The sequence below is a fragment of the Phascolarctos cinereus genome, unplaced genomic scaffold, assembly GCF_003287225.1.
Source record: "Phascolarctos cinereus isolate Bilbo 61053 unplaced genomic scaffold, phaCin_HiC Scaffold_726;HRSCAF=1367, whole genome shotgun sequence".
NCBI classification, from domain to species: Eukaryota; Metazoa; Chordata; class Mammalia; order Diprotodontia; family Phascolarctidae; genus Phascolarctos; species Phascolarctos cinereus.
This window is the reverse complement of record NW_027556098.1, coordinates 54,430,965-54,452,797: the sequence shown is the minus strand read 5'-3', so window position 1 is coordinate 54,452,797 and position 21,833 is coordinate 54,430,965. Positions and strand designations below refer to the sequence as shown.

The following is a 21,833-nucleotide window of genomic DNA, read 5'->3' as shown; positions in this document are numbered from 1 at the left end:
GAGATCCAGAAAAAGATCTACTTCTGCTTCATTAACTACACTAAAGCCTTTGACTATGTGGATCCCAACAACATGTGGCAAGTCCTTAAAGAGAGGAGTACCAGATCATCTTACCTGTCTCCTGAGGAACTTGTATGCCGGTCAAGAAGCAACAGTTAGAACTGAACATAGAACAAATGATAGGTTTGAGATTGGGAAAGGAGTACAATTAGGCTGTATATTGTTATTTAACTTATTTGCAGAGTACATGATGTGAAATTCCAGGCTGGATGAACCAAAAGCCAGAATTAAGGTTGTTGGGAGAAATATCAACAATCTCAGATATGCAGATGATGCCACTCTGGTGGCAGAAAGTGAAGAGGAATTAAGAAGCCTTTTGACCAGAGTGAAAGAGCAGAATGTCAAAGCTGGCTTGAAGCTTAACATCTAAAAAAAAATAAAGATGGTGGCAACTGGTCCCATCACTTCCTGGCAAATAGAGGGAGAAGAAATGGAAGCAGTGTTAGATTTTATGTTCTTGGACTCAAAGGTGTAGATGGTGACTGCAGCCATGAAATTAAAAGAAGCTTGCTTCTTGGAAGGAAATCCAAGGCACATCTGAACAGCATACTAAAAAACAGAGACATCACCTTTCCGAAAAGGTTCATATAGTCAAAGCTATGGTTTTCCCAGTAGCAGTATATGACTGTGAGAGTTACACCATAAGGAAAGCTAATCACCTCAGAACTGACACGGGAATTCTGGTGCTGGAGAAAACTTTTGAGAGTCCCTTGGAAAGCAAGGAGATCAAACCAGTCAATACTTAAAGAAGTAAATTAAGATTATGCACCAGAAAATCAAATATTGAAGCTGAAGCTTAAATACTTATGCCACATAATGAGAAGATGGAACTCATTGGAAAAGACCCTGATTTTGGGAAAGTCTGAAAGTAAAAGGAATAGAGGATAGCAGAGGATAAGATGAATAGATAGTGTCATGGAAACAACAAACATGAACTTGGACAGACTTCAAAAGACAGTGGAGGATGGAAGGGCCTGGTGTACTGTAATCCATTGGATCATGAAGAATCAGATATACCTGAACAACAACAACAACAATAAAATTTTCTTCATTATTTTTGTGCCTCTTTTTCTAAGCCATTAATTCTCTTTTCATAATTTTCTTACATCATTCTCATTTCTTTTCCTAATTATTCCTCTACTACTCTTATGCTTTAACTCTTCCAGGAATTCTTATTGGGCTTGGTCCAATTAGCATTTTTCTTTGAGATTTTGGTTGTAGTTGTTTTCCTATTGTTGTCTTCTGAATTTATATTCTGGTTTTCCCTGCCACCACAAGGGCCTTCTATGTTCAAGTCCTTTTTTTATTGTTTGCTCTTTTTTTTTTTGTCTATTTCTTCACTTGAACTTTATGTTAAAGTTAGGCTCTGCTCACCTTGGGGTGGGTAGGCTTTGTGTCAAGCTTTGGACTTTTTTGTGCTGCTATTTTCAGAGCTAGTTCTGGGAGGTCTGCAAGTTTTTGGTGCTTCCAAAGTGGTATGATTTGTAGAGAGGTGTTGTCACTCCTCTCCTGGTCTGAACTCTGGTCTTTACCCAGGAAGGGTCCTTGGTCCCCTGCAGCCACAAGAACTAACCTCTCCTTTGCCTTGGAACTGATACCAAGGCTCTTTTTTCCTTGTGACAGTGCTCCCCCTCCCCTGCCCTGCTCTCTGCCCTTCAATTGCGACCCAGAATGCCTCTGAGCTGAGAGCTTCAGAAGCAGCTGCTGCTGCTGCTGCTAAGGCTACTGTTGCCATCACTGCACATGTGGCTTCAGGACATGCCTCCACATTGTTGTCATGAACTTCTCCTGTTGACCTCCTAAGTTTTCTTAGGCCAGAAAAATGCCTCACCCCGACCTTTTGTTGGCTCTGCCATTCCAAAATCTGATTTGAGGCATTATTTTAAAGTTGTTTGTAGGGGAGTGTTGGAAGAGTTCAGCTGGATTGCCTCTAATCCGCCATCTTTGCTCTGCCCCTTCACTTAGAGGATTTTCACTGGCTGTTCCCCATGACTGGAACTATCTCTTCCTTATACCCATCTCCTGCCTTCCTTTAAATCTCAGCCCAAGTCCTACTTTCTGCAAGAAGCCTGTCCCAGTCCTCCTTAGTCTTTGTGCCTTCCCTCTGAAACTACCTCCAATGCATCCAGCATTTCTGTTCTTTACACAAAGTTGTCTGCATGTTGTCTTCCCCTTTAGATTGTGAGTTCCTTGAGAACAAGGACTGGGATTTTTTTTTGCCTTTCTTTGTATCCCTAGTGCTTAACACAGTGCCTGATGAGTAGTAAGTGCTTAATAAATGCTTGTTTACTGAATGAGTGCTATCCATCTGTTGGAAGCTACAGAGAACTTAAGGGACAGTGATGAATTACACAGAGAAGATGATTACAGGCCTTTTGAAGGGGAACCCCCCAGTGAAAATGACCACAAAAATCTGAGTAACAGACATATATATACTCAGGAATCACAATAGAAGCCAGTCTAGCTTGATCCTAAGAGGCTATGTTGCTTATAGTTAATTATCATTATTTCCCATAAACTCTGCTTAATCCCTAGATGAGCTGTAAGTAAATATGTTCATTCTCTAACCTTTGTGAACTGTATATTTTCAAGGGCAGTTTGTGACAGCACCCTAGGTGGTATCAGGTTGTGAAGTTCCCAGATTGTCTGTATGAGGGCAACAATTCAGAGAAGTGAGAAGGGTACTGATGTCTTTCTGTCATGTGAGAGTTTCTGAGCCAAGAAGCACATCCAAAATTTGAGGATTTTCAAGATTAGTGGGGATGGAGTGATCACAGTATCATAAGATTCAGAGCTGGAAGGCATCTGAGTTAGAGCTACCTTATTTTAAAGCTGAGGAAACAGTCCCAGAGAAGGAGAGGACAAGTAATGGTGGTTATTAGTTTAAACTCCCAAATCAATTAGGACATAAAGAATAAGCAGGGTAATGGAATAAGGAGAAAGGAAGCACCAGGGATTTTTGTTCATTTGAAAAGTTTCAAAAATCCTTAAAGGATATTTTTAAACTATTGAGGGAAATAATTAGTGTTGTCTTTTATTTAGCCAGCTCTGATCTCCTCAATTGCAGTGTGGTGGGAGGCAGAGGGGCAATAGAGAGGTAAGGGGTAGAATCTAGTTAAAAGCATAGGCATTAAAATTTCAACAAGAAATAGCCACTAGCAGTAATATGATGTGTGTTACTGAACCATCCATCTCTTCTGGGCTGCACACCAGCATAAACAGAGAGAACAACAGGGGACTACTGGTCTGGAAAACAAGGCCTCAATGAGTTTTGAAACTTCCTCCCTCCTACTTCTCCCCACCTCTGTTCTCTCGGTCTTGCCAGTTACTTGAATAGGTGAGTCTGCAACAAACTCTCATCTCCTTGGGCACACACTCGTCCCTCCTGGGCTTGTACACTGGCTCCCAAGCCTCCTCCCTTTTCGTTTTAGCCGAGTTTTCCCTACTGTGAACTTGGTGAAGCTGCAGAAGCAGCAGCAGCAGCAGCAGTCCCAGACTGCTCCACCAAGCACCTTACAAACTTGGCGGCCTTTCTCATTGCTTGGGAACACAATGTTTCTGAACTCTCTTCTCAGCAGCTATGCATACATCCCAGCTAGAACTAGTTCTGCGTCAAAAGGCTGGGGTCTAGATGGTTACCGGCTGATGGTCGGAGCCACAAAACACACCCACATTTCCATCTGTAAATTACATGACAGTATCATACTGCAGTTTCCATAGATTTAATTTACTGATACTGTGGCTAATGCTAGGCAGGTTGTGTGTGTGTGTGTGTGTGTGTGTGTGTGTGTGTGTGTGTGTGTGGTGTGGTGTGAACACGCATCGAATGAATAAGGTGTTTGACACTGTTTATGAAATGGCCCAATTAATAGGAAAGTCCTTTTAAAGCTGCTTTAGCATTATATGAGTCCTTCCTCGAAGCAAACATAAATAGAGCGTCTACTGCTTTTTTTAGAATAACAGTATGTTCCTCGAACCCTGGTCAAGTGCCTGCGTTTAGTTCTGGGACAATTCACAACAAATGAACCCCAACTGTCCCCCATCTCCATCACCCAAGGACAAGCGAGCATGCGCCTGAATCCCTAGTCTTCAGCTTACTCCTCTAGATCCGTCCCGGCGACTTGCAGATAAGTGCGTCACGGCTCTCAACACTCTTGGAAAGGGTGGGGGGGCACATTTCTCTGGGGAAGGGAAGGAAGGCCAGTGTACAGCCAGTGCTCCAATACCTCTAGGGGGAAGAGGGAGAGAGCAAGCTGAGTGTTTTAGGGGCGGAGACACCTTGGCTGGGGGACCAAGGGCACTATAGGCGCTCAAGTTGCCCAGCCCACCCAGAGCTGGGGCAGCCTGCTAGGAGCTTGCCTCTCCTGGCGGCTTGGGGAAAGGCTGGTTTCTCTTTCGTCATATAGTAAAAGTTATTTTCTTTTTTCTTTACTGCCCCTCTCCCTCTCCTTTTCTTCCTCTCCTCTTCCCCCTGCTTCTTCCCCCTCCTCTTCTTCACTACCTCCTCACACCCCCCACGCCCTTAGTTTCCTCTACCGCAGCAGCAAATAGCTGTGATTTCCTCTTGGGGAAACTACGTGGATCCTTCCCTAGGCTCCTCGCTCCGCCCTGGTATCCTTTTTCCTCTCCTCGGATAAGACCCCAGCCGGGGTCTGAAGAGGTTCCCTAGCCCCCGGCTGGGAGCAAGCAGGGAGAGTGGTGGGAGGAGAGCAGCTGGCATCTGACCCATCTCCGCCATGTGACTCAGTCTTCCACCCACCTACCCCCCGCCCGGGCGCTCCCTCCCTTCCAGCGCCCCGGTCCCCATTCTTCGCTCACCCCGCACCATGTTTCAGCGGGATCGGGGGCAGCCAACCTCGCCCCTGCAGCATCCCAGCCTCCGGAGACAGGTAGAGCCCGTGCTACTATTTCGCCTCTTCTACTGTACCTTCTTGGTGTGCACCAAAGAGATCGCAGCCCTCACTGACTTCTCCGGTAAGAGGCGCCCTCCGTCATTCTCTGTTCACCTGCCTCCCCTCCGAAAGCCACAGGTGGGCCAGGAGAGACAGCGGTGGTGGCAGCAGCGGTGGTGGCCGCCGCCAAAATGGGTATGGCTGGATGGGTTTCTGGGTGGTTGGAGTGAAGGTTTCCAAGGCTGTTGCCTCCTCTTGTTCTTACACCTTAGCTTAGAAGGCTATCAGAGAGGGGAGGTAGAATTCCCTTAGAAAGGTGCGATAAAACAATAAGGAATTTCTAAACCTCCAGCGATGTGGAACCCTCCAGGTATGTGTCCTGCCTCATCTCTGAGCTGGGCAAACACCAGAGTAAATTTGGTGACTTTTGCTGTTACGCAGTTAAATACACATATTCTGGTTCATAAAGTTTGCCTGTTGACAAAGCCCGTGAGTTTTACTGGGAGAACACTTGTTCTCCCACCCACTACCTGCACGTACTCACTTGTCATAGAGGATAAATTGTTTGAACTGAAGACTGGACTGAGAGCGAAGCAAACCACTGGAGAGAGGTAAACCCATTTTAGGAAGTTCACGGTTATAATTCATTCCTGGGAAAGTCAAGAAAGTGGGGGTGGGGGGAGGCAGGTATCTATCAAACCATCAATCTTTGTATACATACAAAGGGGGCAAGAGAGAGAATGGGGAGGGAGGATAAAAGCAGTAAAATAATTTTATAACTAAGTAGCCACAACCCTCCATCTTTTTCTATCTGCCCTTCTTTAAGTTAATTAGACAGTTTAATGGATTTTGGGGATTCTGGTCAAGTCTCCGTTGTAGTTACTGTCAGAACATTTCTGGTATGGAGGTGCAGCATGTTTGTCAAAAGAAAAGCATTCCAAAGGTTGGTTATAGAAACATCATTATTGTCAATGTTGTGTTTGCTGAGAAAAACAGCATCTTATGATTGGGACAGGCTCGTGCCTACTTAACTTATTTTTGAGCCTCTGACTTCCTGGAGCTCCTAAACTTAGCCACTATGTTAAAGCTATGGTAAATATAGTCTCTCTCTGGAGTTTTGCAGTGGGCTTTATAATAGGCATGAATCGTTGATGTACCCAGCAGCCAGGTCTGGTTGCAGTGGGATATAATGCATTTCAGAGGACTTACTGAAAAACATTTCTTGTGTACTGAAAGTCAAGACTTAGGTATCTTATTTACTTATAGAGAATATGTCATTGTTAGATGAGAGAACTTAGGTCAGTGGTTCTTTGCTTTGAATATTTAATACCAACTTAATGTTCCCACGTGGCAGTAACCCTGGCAAAGCAAGCCAAGATATGCCTATTTGGCAAGAAAACTGTGGCCCTCAAAATCAAACAAAAAGGCAAGATAGCTTCACTAAATGTCTTGGGAAAATGTACTGTACTCTTGCAAGAATTATTGACTTAAAAAAAAACCTCTTAGTTGCAAGAAAAGTTCTGTATCTGTTGTTGGTTTGATCTATGACAAACACTTAGTTTAAAAAAATAGGTGGCCTAACTAATAAACCCACTGTGTTGACATCATTGAAAATGAACAAATGTTTTAGGTAAACTGGGTCTCAAACCTTAGATCGTTCTCCTAAATTACAGCTGAAGTTTGTTTTCTTGGTGTTTTTTTCTACATCATCAAATTATTGGCATATAAAATTATATTTATAGGAGACCTGTATACCTCAGCAGTAAAGTTCTGAACAGTAATTATAGTCGAATTCACTAACAAAAAAACCTCTATTGAAGAGAACTGAAAATTTTTAAAATGGGGAGTATATTTTCCAGAGCCATAAATAGGGTGCCATGACCAGAGTTTTGATAAAGGAAGCCAAAATTTAGAGGTTACAGAATTTGAAATAATGATTTTAAAAGATTGAACAATTTAAAGGCTTGTTACATATAGATTTTAATAGCACATTCATTCCTTCAGCGGTGTGGAAAGTATTTAGCAAGAATAATTTGTTAAAGTTTGATCCCAAAGAAGTGTGTTGAGAGGGAATAGATTTGTTTTCCCTTCCTCCCCTAGTTCGTTGAGGTAATCACAGAAAGTAAGGGCATATAACAAATATGCCAACAAAGTACAAAGGCACTGTATGTCCTGTTTATCTCTTTACAAAGTGTGAAAAAGTGAATTGGAAGGGGAGCTTGGCCATCAGTTGGGCCATTGGTTGATTATGTCCTTGGTGGGCTTTAAAAAACTAAGCCTACTAGATGTGGGGACAGTTTGAAAGTTCAAAGTAGGAAGCAGCTTTGTGGAGTATGAACCCAGTACTTCTACCAGAAGGTTGGAAGGTGGAAACTTTTCTCTTTTATCTATCCCATCTCCTTCAGCAGTGCTATTTACCCACTAGGAAACACTGCATCTAACATGGAACAGTTTGAGGTAGGGAGCAGAGACATACACTGCCCAAGCAGATACAGACACAGACAACGTTCAGAAGGGATGGGGGGCACAGGAGTACTCTCCCCCTCCAACTTGGCACTCACAGATTCACAAGTAATTGTTTTCATGTTATCTGTGAGCTCCTTCAGAGTAGGGACTGTCTTTTGCCTTCCTTTGTATCCCCAGAGCATAGCACAGTGCCTAGCACATAGTAGGTATACTGACAGCAGGGTAATTACTCCTGTTTTGTGTTCGAAGTTAGTCTTTCGGTCCACCCTCTTTGAACTATAGTCCACAAGCCCCCAGTGGTAAGTTTGTTATTGTTGCATCATTTTTCAGTCCTGTCCAACCTTTCCTGACCTCACTTGGGGTTTTCTTGGTAAAGATATTAGAGTGGTTTGCCATTTCATTCTCTGGCTCATTTTACAGATGAAAAATGGAGGAAAGCAGAGTTAAGTGACTTGCCTAGGGTCACACAGCTAGTACGTGTCCGAGGCTGGATTTGAACTTACAGTCTTCCTGACACTTTGCCTGGCACGCTTTCCCCTGTAGCACCTAGCTGATCCTAAATTGGTAAGTTTACCTTGAATAATCAAGTCAGCCAGTGTCAGGCAGTAGACACAATTAGATCAAAACAAAGGCATTTGCTAGGATGGCATACTAAGAATGCCACTCACAGCGCAAAGAGTAGGCACGAACTTAGGCAACAGTAGTAGATATAAAATTTTAAAATAATAATAATTTGTTACACTAGAAAGCTGCTAGTGATGCCTTCCTCACTCTTTTCCCAAGTAACACCAAATGAAGTTCCTTCCCTGTCCCCCCACACCCTCCCATGGGGAAACGTCCAGCAATTCTCAAGGTAGCTCCCTATGGGCCAGCATCAGGGTCTTCCCTCTACACCCTGCCCCCCTTCCTGCCCCGTCTGTGGGTTCAGGGGTTAGCTTAGTGTTGTTTACCCAGGCCTCATTTCATCCTTTAACTCCAGGTGCTGAAAATGGTATTTATGGTTCCATATCATGCAAAAAAACTTGAGCTGTGACTCATTCATCTAAATCACATGATTTTCCCTCCCCATCATATCCCAACTTTTGGTGTGATATATTGTTGGTTCAGGGTAGACAGTTTTGTGACTAAGTTGAAACAGATAAACTCTAGCAACCCAGGCTGGGTGGTAATACTGTTAGGCCTTGTTATTATCTGTTCACATTTCTTTCTCAATACATCGGGACGATCTAGAGATCTGCAGACAAGTGAACAGGTTTTTAGTGACCCTTTTAGGGGTAGGTGGGAAAACTGATTCTAAACCATGTAAGTTAATTTAAATTTTAAAGCAGTTTGTGTGAAACATTCAGAAAATAGGGTGGAGGAGGAAAAATTCTTAGAAAACTTCAAGGAATAAGATTAAACCTACTGAAATTGTCCTGTTCTGGCCTATTCTAATATCTATAGTGATCATAACTTTTGATGACATCTGCATCATCAAAAGATGTGATAGCAATGAAAACCGCTCATGTCTTAAGATAAGAATTTGAATGTTTTTTTTGGAAATTTTTATTTGATTCTGACTGAAGAACTCCAAACCCCGCTTGAACTTCAAAGCTGTCCAGTCATTGTTCAGGGCAGGCCCTCTAGTTTGCTTTTTATAAGCTTGGCAGGGCTTATGCAGTAACAAAGCTGTATACTATAAAGAACTCTTGCAGCCTTCCCTACTGAGAGCCCTGCAAAAATAACTGTATGTCAGAGTTCAGTCTTTTGTGATGTACTTATACATTTGTTTTGCTAAATAAGGACAACATAAAAAAAAGAGTCAGAAAGAGGGAGGAGGACAGAGGGAAGTCGATGCTGTCCTTTATCTTTTTTTCCAGGGGTGGAAGAACCACATAAAAAGGCAGCAGCAGAATGTCAAGAGGTCACAACCATCTCTGTGCAGTATAAAATCCAGTAGCAAGAGATTAGCAATGCAGGGTGTTGGAAGGAAATTTGCTTAAAGTTTTTTTCTCTTCATTGCTATTCTTTCTTGAATTTCAGTGATTGTCAGCTGGCATATTTTTTTCTGTTGTTTCTGCTTTTGGTGATTCCAGCTCCCTGTCTTTCTCCCTTCTCCCACCCCCACCCCCACACTCAATTAGTTTTCTCCATTTCTCCACATAGCCTCATATGCTGGTAATTTACTCTAATCATCCCTGAGTTTGTTTTGAGACTCTGTGTGAAACCCCACACCCACTTTTCTTTTCTAAATATGTTATAGAGGTGCTGCCAGAGCTAATTGGAAAACTTTCATCACTACATTAAAAATGTATCCCAGGAAATTTCATGCAAAATTGATACTTCTATTTTTTAATCCTGTACTCAAATGTATTTGCACTTCATCTGTTTTCCTCTTCCCAAATGGATTCTGTCTTTTTGAACACATTCCTAATCTGAGAACTGAGCTTAAGAAGTCCAAACTTTTCATTGACTTTTTCCCTAGGACAAGGATAACATCATTTCCAAAAATCTTTTCTGTTGAGAGAGCAGTACTATGAAGGGAGGTCCAAGTTATGGCATGAGAGAGAAAGATAATAAAGACCCACCATTTTATGCATTGTAAAAGGAAGAGCATAAAACAGTAGGGTCTTTTGGCATCCGCTAAGGATCCTTTCTAAACTTTCTGCTTCTGAAGGTTGAGATTGTGACAGCACCTTCATGCTTGGGACCCGTAGGGGGAGCATATAAAGAAGGGAAGCAGCTGATGGCTTAAATTACCACTCCTTTGGAGAGAGCAAGCTTCTTTATCTTCCTTCCTCTTCCTTCTGTTCCTCCTGTCATCCCTTTCCCTCTCCCTGTTGTCATCCCTTTCCCTCTCCCTGTCACCTTACCGAAACTCTAAGTAGTTGGTGAAATTGTGATTGGTCGAGGGGGAGAGAAGAAGAAGGGGAGAGTTTTTCCAGGTCTTCACTCTCTCTCTTCCTTTAGTCAGTTTCCAAGTCTTGTCAATTCTACATCCGTAACATCTCTCATATCTGTCCCCTCCTCTCCATTCATTTGGACACCACTATTTAGGCTCTTGTCGAGTCTCACCTGGACTATTACAGTATCCTCTTTTTTTTTTTTTTGGTGAGGCAGTTGGGGTTAAGTGACTTGCCCAGGATCACACAGCTAGTAAGTGTCAAGTGTCTGAGGCCACATTTGAACTCAGGCCCTCCTGACTCCAGGGCCGGTGCTCTATGCACTGCATCACCTAGCTGCCCTTACAGTATCCTGTCTCCCTGATTCAAATCTCTTCGCTCTCCAGTGTAATGTAGCTATTCTCTACACAACTGCTAAAGTAATATTCCCAAAATGGAAGTTTGACTATGTGACTCCCCTGCTCAGTAAACTAGTGACTTCTTATTTCTTCTGGGATCAAGAACAATCTCTTCTCTTTGGCATTTAAAGCTCTTCATATCCAACTTCCAGCCTATCCTTTTAATCATATTCTACATTACTCCTTTTCATATAGAGGTAACTAAGTGGTGTAGTGAATCAAGTCCTGGGTTTGGAGTCAGGAAGCCCTGAATTCAGATATGGCCTCAGATACTTACTAGCAGTGTGACCCTGGGCAAGTCACTTTGCCTTAGTTTCCTCAACTGTAAAATGGGGATAATGACTGCATTTGCCTTCCATCTGGGATTGTTGTGGTGTAGAAGTGAAATAATATGTATTTATTTTTATATATTTTGTGTATGCTTAGGTGTACTTATCCCTTCCTCTAGAATGTAGGTTCCTTGAAGGCAGGAAATGATTCATTATTGTCTCTGTGTCACTGTTGCCTACAGTGCCCCACATATAATAGGTTTCCTGACTGATTCAGTTTTGCTGTAGTTCATGGGGTATGGTAGACAGGGGACAGTATGATTGTTGAGGCCCTCATTTTGCAGAGAGGGTTACCTCTAACTCAAAGAAAAATTTTTAGATGTTAGTAGAGATTTGTCAGACCCAAGCAAATGATATTTAATGTAGCAGGAGCTGATTGGGGAACCCCAGATCTATTAGGCCTAGTCATCTAATTGATAAAATTAAGAGTGTCAAATTTTGAGTACATTGGCTATATATGAAAGGGTCAGCCAATGAAAGTGAGTTTTATCTGGGACAATAGACAATAGATTTGCCCCAAGATACATATTTTTCACCCTTTCATTGACTTGGGAAAACTGGTCAGGCTGGGAGTTTTAAATTTGTAAAACTGATCCTGGTCTAAGATTGAAGACAATGAGCTCTTAGGATCACTTCTAAAAACATCAGTAAGAGAATAGGGAGGGGATTTATTTTTTTTCTTCCCTCTTAAGCAAGAGCATCTTGCAGCAACATTCTTGAATTCCCCTCGCCCAAGTACTTGTTTCCTATAGACATACACTTCCGCTGTATGTGGACCTAGAAATTATATTCATCTCCAAATACATAGCTATGCAAATTCAGTATACAAAAATTTTATAAAATTCTCAAAAGTTGCCATTTGTCTTTGTAGATGTAAAACTTGTTCCAACCAAAAGACAATTAGAAAAAACTTAAAAGTAAAAAAACCCCAAAAACCAAAAAGAAAGTGAAGGTGGATGGGAAATAACCTTTTCCTTTCAGAAGGAAAATCTGGTCCCAAGTGACCTTCTAGAGCATGTGGTACTCTTCCAATACATAGTGGGAACCTGAGATCAACTAGAAGCACCTTTTTCTCTTTCAGCTGAGAATGCAAATTATGCTGGGTGAAAATCTCCAATAGCGTAGCACCCTTTCTGATGCTGAACTACTGTGGTCCAAACCTTCATCATCTTAATGCCTGGGCTACTATAATAGCCTGCTGGTGGGTCTGGCTGCCCTAAGTCTCTTCCCACTCCAATCCATTCTCCATTCAGCCACCAAAGTGATTTTCCTGAAACAGAGTTCCTACCTCCTCCCTCCCCTACTCAATAAACTCCAATAGCTCCTTATTGCCTCCAGGATAAAATACAAAATCCTCAGTTTGTCATTCAAAGCCTTCATAACCTAGCCTCCTCCTACCTTTCCAGTCTTTTGACACCTTTCCATCAATCCAGTGACACTGATCTTCTTTTTGTGCAAACAAGATAGTCCATCTCTTGGTTCTGGGCATTTTATCTGGCTGTCCTCCATCTGTGGAATGTTCTTCCTTCTCATTTTTGCCTCCTGGCTTCCGTGACTTCCTTTAAGTCCCAACTAAAACCCTACAGGAAGTTTTTCCCAACCCTTGTCATTTCTAGTGCCTTCCCTCTCTTAATTATTTCCTGTTTATCCTGTATAAAGCTTATTTGTATATATCTATGTGTTGTCTCCTCCATGAAATTGTGAGCTCCTTAACAGCAAGGTCTGTCTTCTGTCTCTTTTTGTAGCCCCAGTGCTTAACACATAGTAGGTGCTTAAGCTCCAGTCATCTAACAGAAACTTCCCACTGGACATTTTGAACTGAATGTATTGTAATTATATCAAATTCAGCATACCAAAACAGAATTCATCTTTTCCCTAAAACTCATCCCACTTCCAAACTTCCCCATTATTGCTGAGGGCACCATTATCCTTCCAGTCAGCCAGGCTCCCAACTTTTGTGTCACCCTTGGTTCCTCACTTTCATTCAATGCACATACCAACCTAAGCTAAGCCCAACTTAGCTTTTCTGTGTCCACATCTCTGGCATACATCCTTTCCTCATCACTCCTATAGCCACCACCCTCTTTCAGGTAGGTCCTCATCATGTCTTGGTTGGACTGCTGCAATTGTTTCTTTTTTTGTCTCACTACCGCAAGCTTCTTCAACATTATCTCTACACAGCTTCCAAAGTGAATTACCTAAAGGTTAGGTCTTCTACCCTAAATCTGTCTCTTCTCCTAATCTGACTATTTCTATTGATGGTCCACCAACTTTCTAGTCCTTTACATAACTTCCATAATAATCTTCCTGTGGTTTTTGAATGTATTGTTCCTTGTTACTTCTGGAAATAATACAACTTTTTTTGGCTTCAACCTATCTTTCTAGCCTTAATTACTTTCTTTCACATACTCTGTTTTCCAGCTAACCTGAACTATTATTTTTTGAAGTAGCATTTTGAATTTTTTTTTAAATTAGCAAGCATTTGTTTTCTTACTTTTCTCATTCAACCCTCACTGGAAAAAAGAAAAAAACAAAGCCCTCATAACAAATACATATAGTCAAGCAAAACAGGTCTCCACATTGATCATCTCCAATGTCTCATTCAATAACTTGAATCTGTCACCTCTTTCACAAGGTAGGTAGCATGATTCATCAACAGTTCTCCAGAATCTTGCTTGGTCATTGCACTAATGAGAGTTAAGTCCTTTGAAGTTGTTTGTCTTCCTAATGTTGTCATTGTACAAATTGTTTTGCTGGCCCTCCTCACTTCACTCTTCATCAATTCATACAAATCTTCCCAGGTTTCTATGAAGTCCTTTCTTATGTCATTTCTTATGGCACAATAGAATTCTCTTATATTAGCCATTTCCCAGTTGGTGGACAGTTCTTTGCCACTACAAAAATGGCGCTACAAATATTTTTCCCATCTGGTTCCTTTTTCCTTTTTTTTAATCTCTTTGGAGTGTGGGTCAAGTAATGGTATTTCTGGGTCAAAGGCTATGGACAGTTAAGTGGCTTTGGGAGCATAATTCCAATACACTAACTGTTTTTGGAACCTACTGCTATATCCTGCCTCCATGCATTGGCACAAACCATCACCGTGCCTGCCATACACTCCCTCCTCATCTCTCCTTTTCAGAATCTTTATCCTCTTTTCAAGGCTAAGTTGAAGGTACTAGGTCTTGTGTGTAGTTTTCCTTGAAACCTCTATATTTTCTCATTCCCTATGTAGGTGTTCTCTCCTTCTCTATGTATGCCTAGGGTATCTTGTTTGTACCTTTTCCTACCAACCTTGTACTAAATATATTTATAATATATTTATATAATTTATAGATTTATGTAATACAAATAAAATATATTTCTATAAAATGTATTTATGAGGTATTTATACCTCATTAGAATGTCAGCATCTTAAAGTGCAAAAATAATTTTTTTCTTTGAAGTCCCTCACCCTTAAAAAATGTTTGTTGGACTGATGTGAAGTGAAATGAGCAGAACCAGGAGAATGTTGTACACAATAACAGCCACGCTGTGCGATGACTAACTTTGATAGACTTAGCCCTTCTCAGCCATGCAAAGATCTAAGACATCTCCAAAAGTCTCATGATAGAAAATACTATCCACATCCAGAGAAAGAACTATGGAGTTTGAATGCAGATCGAAGCATACTATTCATTTTTTTCCCTTCTGTTTTGTTTCCTCTTTCTTTTGGTTCCTGCTGGTGGTTCTAATTCTTCCTTACAACATGACTAATGTGCAAATATGTTTAATAGGAATGTGTATGTATAGCCTATATCAGATTGCATGCCATCTTAGGGAGGGAGGGGGAGAAGAATTTAAAACTCAAAAGTGTATGGAAGTGATTGTTGAAAACTAAAAATAAATTAATAAAAAAAGTTTGTTGAACAGCTGAACAAATAACCAAGGGAAAAACTGGTGTCTTGATGCAATAGGGAATGGTAGGGTGGACTGGACAGGTGATTTAATTTTTTAGAAAAATGTTAAAATTCAAGGATAAAGAGCACTATCTGGGTAAGTCTTGGGTAAGGCTTACATTAGAGAAGAATATCAAGGCAGTAAGTAGATAACTGAGTCTTGGGTATAGAAGGTTGAAATAGAAGGTGGTGCAGGATAGGAAGTGGACCAAAGACAGACTTTGCCTGTTGAACAATTTTGTCCACTGTCAGTCCCATAGCAGATTTTATCAAGTGTCCAAGATGGATTAAACTGCTTTAACCTCAGATCTCAAGAGGAAGATCACCAGAGGAAAAAGTGCTAGGGTTGAAGTTACTGACATAAGTACAAGGGGAAAATGGGAAGATACATATGACTAATTTGGTGTACTGGTGTGCTGAGGTCCCCTTTGTTTGGTCCAGTGGCTCCCAGGAAGAGGAATGGCCCTCTCTACACCATACCACCATCCTATCCCACACCCACTTTGGCCTTTGACCTGGCCTTCCTCTGTCAGATTCATTGAGTGTGACTAAGGAGTCTTGCAAGGTTGTCTTCTCATCAAGTCTCAAGAGTACATATGGCTGAAGAGTTTGGAGATTCAGATGAGTTGTGGCATAGTGAAAAGAGTAGGGGACCTAGAATCAGAGGATCAGGGTTCTGGGACTGGCTTTACTACATAACTAGGCAATATATTTAATTTTTCTGGACCTCAGTTTCCTCAATATCTATAAAACAAGAGGATGAGAATGAATGATTTATAGGGTTCCTTTAAGTTCTAAAATATTAAAATGTTATTGGCTGTCTACACTGTTGCCACATTTGAATTGGCTTTATAACACTCCAGGCCAAATGAGAGTGTGGGAACACTGTAGGATTAAGCCATATATTTGGATAGTTGTGACAGAATCAGGGACAATAGATACAGGGTTAGTCAAATGTAGATGTGGGGCTTAAATAATAAACTCTCTTTCTCTGTCTCTCTGCCTCTTTCTCTGTGTCTCTCACTCTGTCTCTATCTGTCTCTGTCTCTTTATGTGTATATGTATATATATGTATATGTATACATAGGCTGTACTCTATGAAGATGTTAGTACATCCAGGAATCATTAAATTCTTAAGGAATCTCTTGCTAATTTCTCCCTTTCACTACCTTGATTTTTTTTCTCTTTTCTTTAAGTTATGGAGGGCAATACTATGAACAATGAGGTCATGCCTCAAAGAGGCAGATTTAGGCTAGTGGAACTTCTCAACAATTAGAGTTGAGTTAACTGGGCAGCCTCAGGAGTTAGTGGGTTCCTAGCATTGGAGGTTTTCAAGCAATATACAACCTGTTGGTATACTGTAGAAAGGTTTCTTGGTTAGGTATAGGGGAGAGAGAGAGAGAGTGAGTGTGAGTGTGTGCATGTGTGTGTATGTTATACAATAAAGAAAACCTGTGAGGTCCCTTCCAACTCTGAGATTTTCTGATTCATAGCAAGCAGATCATCTGAACTCCTAGGTTTGGCCCGTTGTAACAACAAGCTGTGTGAACCTTAATAAGTATGCTTAATAGGGCTGCCATGGGCATTGCTACAGTGACTAGGGACAGTAAGTATGCAGCCAACCTTCCCATGTCCTTTCGTTTAATTATTTTGGATTTTGGCTTCAGGTGCAGCACCTATATATACCTATTTGTCCACCCCTTCCCCCCAATCCCCACCTTCTCTGAATTTGAATTTTTCCTAAAGAATAAGCCTACCCTTATTGTCATTTATTGTCTGAGACCTGGGTTTCTCACACATCAAATGCAAGACAGAATTAAAATTCAAACCTCAATCCTATGGGTCTGAAATGTGTATTTGCAAACTATTTAATTCAGTGTTTGCTTAAAATGCGCCATGAATACAAACGATCTGATTTAGGGTTTGGGGGAAGCAGGGGGCAAGAAATATAAGAATGATCTGCAAGATAAGTCTTTAATTCCAATGAGTATAATAGAATGTAATCCCATTTCAAATCTTTCAGCATTCCTTTAATGAGTACAAATGAGTTCCTTTCCCCCTGCAATGGGAGGTGAATAATCTGGATAAAATAACCCTTTTTGTCTGCAAGGTTCTGTGCTATCCATATTTGTGACAGCTTTCTGGTAGTATTCAGAGGCAGAGGGAAGTTGTCTTTTCTGCCAACTTTTCCCTTTTTTCCCTCTTGACTGGGAAGATTTTTTCACTCTTTTCAGTAGCCCCTACTTCTAAAATTCTCAGGCTTTAGCATTATGAACAGAAAGAAAGATTCATTCTACATTAGAATCTTGTTTCTACGTTAATTAGGAACGAGAGATTCACCAGAGCCCATTCTCCTTTCTGGTACCAGAAAAGAGAGAGAGAAAGAGAGACAGACAGATAGACAGTCAGAGAATGCCAAAAAGCCAGTTTGTTTCATTTGAGGAAAACATTTTCTGTGTAATTCTGACTTGGAATGTATATCTACTGTTAGATCCTTTTTACCATTAACACATTTACTAAAAATTTTTAAATTTTATTTTTTAATTTAAAATTTAATTTCAATTTTTCATAAGTTTTCATTGCTATTTTTATATTAAAAAAGAGAGAAAAACAACCCTTCTAACACCTATGCATAGTCAAACAAAACAAATTTCCACTTTGGTTATGTCCAAAAATATATGTTGGGGCAGCTGGGTGGCTCAGTGGATAGAACACTGGGCCTAGAATCAGGAAGACCTGAGTTCAAATGTGGCCTTAGACATGTACTAGCTCTGTGCCTGGGCAAGTCACTTACCCCTGTTTGCCTCATTTTCCTCATCTCTGAAGTGAGCTAGAGAAGGAAATGGCAAACCACTACAATTTCTTTGCCAAGAAAACCCCAAATGGGATCACAAAGAGTTGGACACAACTGAAATGACTGAACAGTAACACCAAAAATGTATGTTTCATTCTGCATCTTGACCCATCACCTCACTGTCATTTTTCCTGTTGTGGTTGGTCCTTGCACTGATCAGGGCCCTTATGTCTTTTAAACTTATTTGTCTTTATAATGCATGTATTGTACAAATTGTTTTCCTAGTTCTGCTCACTTTGCCCGGCATCAAAATGAACCTGAAGGGGCAGCTAGGTGGAGCAGTAGATAGAGTGCTGGCCTTGCAGTCAGGAAGACATGAGTTCAAATGTGGCCTCAGACACATAACACTCATTAGCTGTGTGACTCTGGGCAAGTCACTTAACCCCAATTGCCTCACAAAAAAAAAACCAAACAAACAACCTGAAGAATTCATGAAATGGGAAGGTTTATAGGAATTGATGCAAAATGAAGTGAGCAGAACCTGGAATACAAAATGTACAGTAATAACAATGTAAATGAAAAGAATAACAAAACCAAAAAGAAACATAATGCTATGTAATTATAATGACTAAGCTTGCTCTTCCTTTCCCCCAACCCCCCTCCCCAAGAAAAGGGAGTAGTGGAGTAGAATAGTATGGCCCTTTGAATCCAAACTTCACAGAAAAATCCTTTTTTTAAAAATAAAATCCTTTTAATATAATCCTTTTATATTATATATAATATATAATCCTTTTAAATAAAAAATCCTTTTTTTAAATAAATAAAAAAATTCAAACAAATCCTTTTATTAAGGGAATTTGTTCTGTGAAGTTTGGATTCAGTCAAAGGGGACCTAGAGGACCACAGGTTCCCCACCCTTGCTATAGTGGAAAGAAGGTTCAGGAGACACTTGGTTATAAATGTTACGTCTAACACTTGTGACAGTAACCTTGGGCAGCTCAGCTAAATGTCTCTGGGTCTGAGATTCTGCCTCACAAAGCTCCAGTTAAGGTACTGCCCTGTACTTTCTGAATTTAATTCAGTTGAACAAGTCTTTATTAAGCTGTCACTGAATACAAGGCAGCTTGCAAAGTACTGGAGGTATACAAACAAAGACAGTCATTCTGTCCTGGAGATGTGATAGAAAAAACAAGAGCATGGGCAGCTAGGTGGCCCAGTGGATGATAGAGTGCCAGTCCTGGAGTCAGGGAGACCTGAATTCAAATCCAACCTCAGACCCTTACTAGCTGTATGACCAGGGCAAGTCACTTACACAAACCTCTGTTTGCCTCAGTTTGCTCATCTTTAAAATGTGAATAATAGCACCTACCTCCCAGGGTTGTTGTGAAGATCAAATAAGATAATCATTGTAAAGTACTTATCACAGTACCTAGCACATAGTAAGTGTGATTATTATTATTATTATTAAATAAGTGGAAAGTGATTTAAAGTGAAAAGGAGCACTGATAGGCAGTCTAAGAGCAGCATCAGAGTTGAACCTTGGGGGAATTTATAGAAATACCAGTTCTTGCTATTACAGATTATTCTGAGACCAAGATGACTTCCTCCCTGCCTCCCTCCCTCCCTCCCTCCCTCCCTTTCTCTCTTCCTTCCTCATAATTTAACACACAACATTGGTTTCAAAAAGGATCTCTCAGTTTGGTGTCTGGGAGACACATTTTATTTGAATTGTACCCTAGTTCTCCAAAGTTGAAAGATGCGAAGGTCTGCCTTCTTTCAACTCAAGGCAGCTAATGCATATTAAGTATCTGTGACATGTAAGGTATGAGGCAGCATGGGGTAGTACTGGACCTCAAGTCAGGAAGACATAGGCTTGAATCTTGCTTCTGGTATACACCATTTGCATCATCAAAATTCCCTCATCTGTAACAAGTCTCTAGTACTTATCTCACAGGATTGTTATAGAACTTGAAAAAGATAATGCATGTAAAGTGCTATATGTCAATCATCATTATCATCATTATTAGATGCTCTCATCATTTGACTTCCTGTGCATTTCAAAAGAAATCATTTTGGGAATTTGGTATCCAACTAAAATGTTGTGAGTCCTTCATTGTGGAAGAAAAGTCCAGTCTGAAGCTATTCTAATAAGTTCAAATCAACTATTTTTATTTGTTTGAGGCAGTTGGAGTTAAGTGACTTGTCCAGGGTCACACAACTAGTAAGTGCCTGAGGCTGAATTTGAATTCGGGTCCTCTTGGCTCCAGGGCCAGTGCTCTATCACTGTGTCACCTAGCTGTTCCTACCCAAATTGGTTTTTAATTTAAATTTAATTTAAATTGATTTAATCAATAAATTGATTTAATTTCAATCTATTCAGTAAATATTTATTGAACACCAAATCTGAATGAATGAAAGAAAAAGCATTTATTAAGTGCTTATTATTGTGAGTTGGTGAGACTCAGTTTGAATAGTTTGACCCCAGCTCCAGGATGTATGCATATTAAGGCTTAATCTTAGAGACTAGGCTTCTCCTATCCCCCCCAGCCACTTTTATAGTGTGACTCAGTTAAGTTTCCTGGCTCCCTGCCCTCTCTTTTGTCATTCCTTATTTGGCAATTACGAGAAGTCCCTCATCCCAGAGGCACACGCTACCCTACTGCCGTGGCCCATTGGTGATAGAGCTGTCTCGTATTAGTTCCACATCAGCTCTTTGTTTAAAAGCTATATAAGTTTGAGCCCTGAGGAGTTGTGGGCCTTTAATCATAGTGCACACACCACTGTAGCTCAGAGCCACCGAATGCATGTTTTCCCATACAGCTGTGGTGCAATGGGGGCCACACACCTCTGCTGTTTTTCCTTGACACTTATTCTCCTCCTTTCTTTGTGAGTAGCAATAAAGCTTTCCCAGCCTCTGTCCTTGTGTGGTATTACCACACTTTGGGAACAACTCCCAACCCTTTTTTGCATTTCAGTTACATGTCAGGCATTATGCTAAGAACTACAGATATAAATACAAAAGAGAGACAGTTCCTGTTCTTAGGGAAATAAGATTCTATTGAAGGAGACAAAAAATACTGGGAAGCATAGCTCTGGAAGGATGCGTTGGCTTGAGTAGTGACTGGGAGGGTGGGGGAACCATAGGGGAGTCTATTGATTTGACCTTTCTAGAAGTAGTGGCAATGTTGGTTTACTATGTAATGGGGAAATAGTACATGCACGAATGCCTCTAACAGTGTTGTTTCCACGCACATCCTCCATGTGGCAGTGCTGAAGAACCGGATTTCTGCTTCTGGGGAAGTTGTGATGACATGGACTGGTTGGTGCCTTGGAAAGACTGTGGAACAAGTGTAGATATTCTATAGCAGATTCTGGTCAGCTAACTATAGGGGGAAGAAGACACTTGGGATGTGGAGATATTCAAAAAGGTCTGTCAGTTTCAGATACTTCTTTGCCTTAGCATTATTAAGGAAGCTTGGTGACTGTCTCACTTAGGACAGGTGAAGGGAGTGGAACCTATGACCTTGTAAATTCAAAAGGTCTGGAAAGCAACTTGGCATCCATAGCATTCCATCGTTCAGGTTTGTAACCAGATCTCACAAAGTCATAGACTCCCCATTCCCTTCAGTTGTAGGTCTAAGAAAGATAATTTAAGAATTATAGAACTCTCAAAAAATCACAATGATTATTGTTCCCCTCTCCTAAGATTTTTTAATAGTTTTTTTCTAATTACATTGTAAAGACAAGTTTTAACATTCACTTAAAAAATTTGAGTTCCAAATTTTCTTCCTTCCTTTATCACCTCTCCATCCCTAAGACTCTCCTAGAATTTTAAGAATGTTTCCATATATAAAAAAAGAAAAAGAGGATTGTGTATAAAACTACAAACTTCTATCATTTATTGCTTATTTTTTAAAGTACATAAGTTCAGCACATTAGTTCCAAAGGTCTCCTGCTTATCTATATCTTTCCCTGGGCTTCTTTCTGTTCTCTTCTGTGCTTTAAAAAAAAAAGTTTCATTTACACTTTCTTTTTTTTCAACACTATTACTAGTTTCCCTTCCCCTCTTTTTACCTT

At 40.7% G+C, this 21,833-nt stretch overlaps 1 protein-coding gene across 6 annotated transcripts in view; it reads left to right on the top strand.

Annotated features, from left to right (window-relative positions):
• The first annotated feature begins 4,273 nt into the window (after positions 1-4,273).
• EVA1C (eva-1 homolog C) overlaps positions 4,274-21,833 on the top strand; it is an 80,315-nt gene continuing 62,755 nt past the window's right edge. Inside the window, exons 1-2 of one of the 6 annotated variants that reach the window (XM_020996006.2) lie at positions 4,947-5,034; positions 7,839-7,982. Coding sequence is in view for 5 of the 6 variants with exons in the window: in XM_020996007.2 (XP_020851666.1) it covers positions 4,887-5,034 (148 nt within the window). In the remaining variant the exon portion in view is untranslated. The other 5 variants (XM_020996007.2, XM_020996001.2, XM_020996005.2 and 2 more) reach the window with 5 other exon arrangements.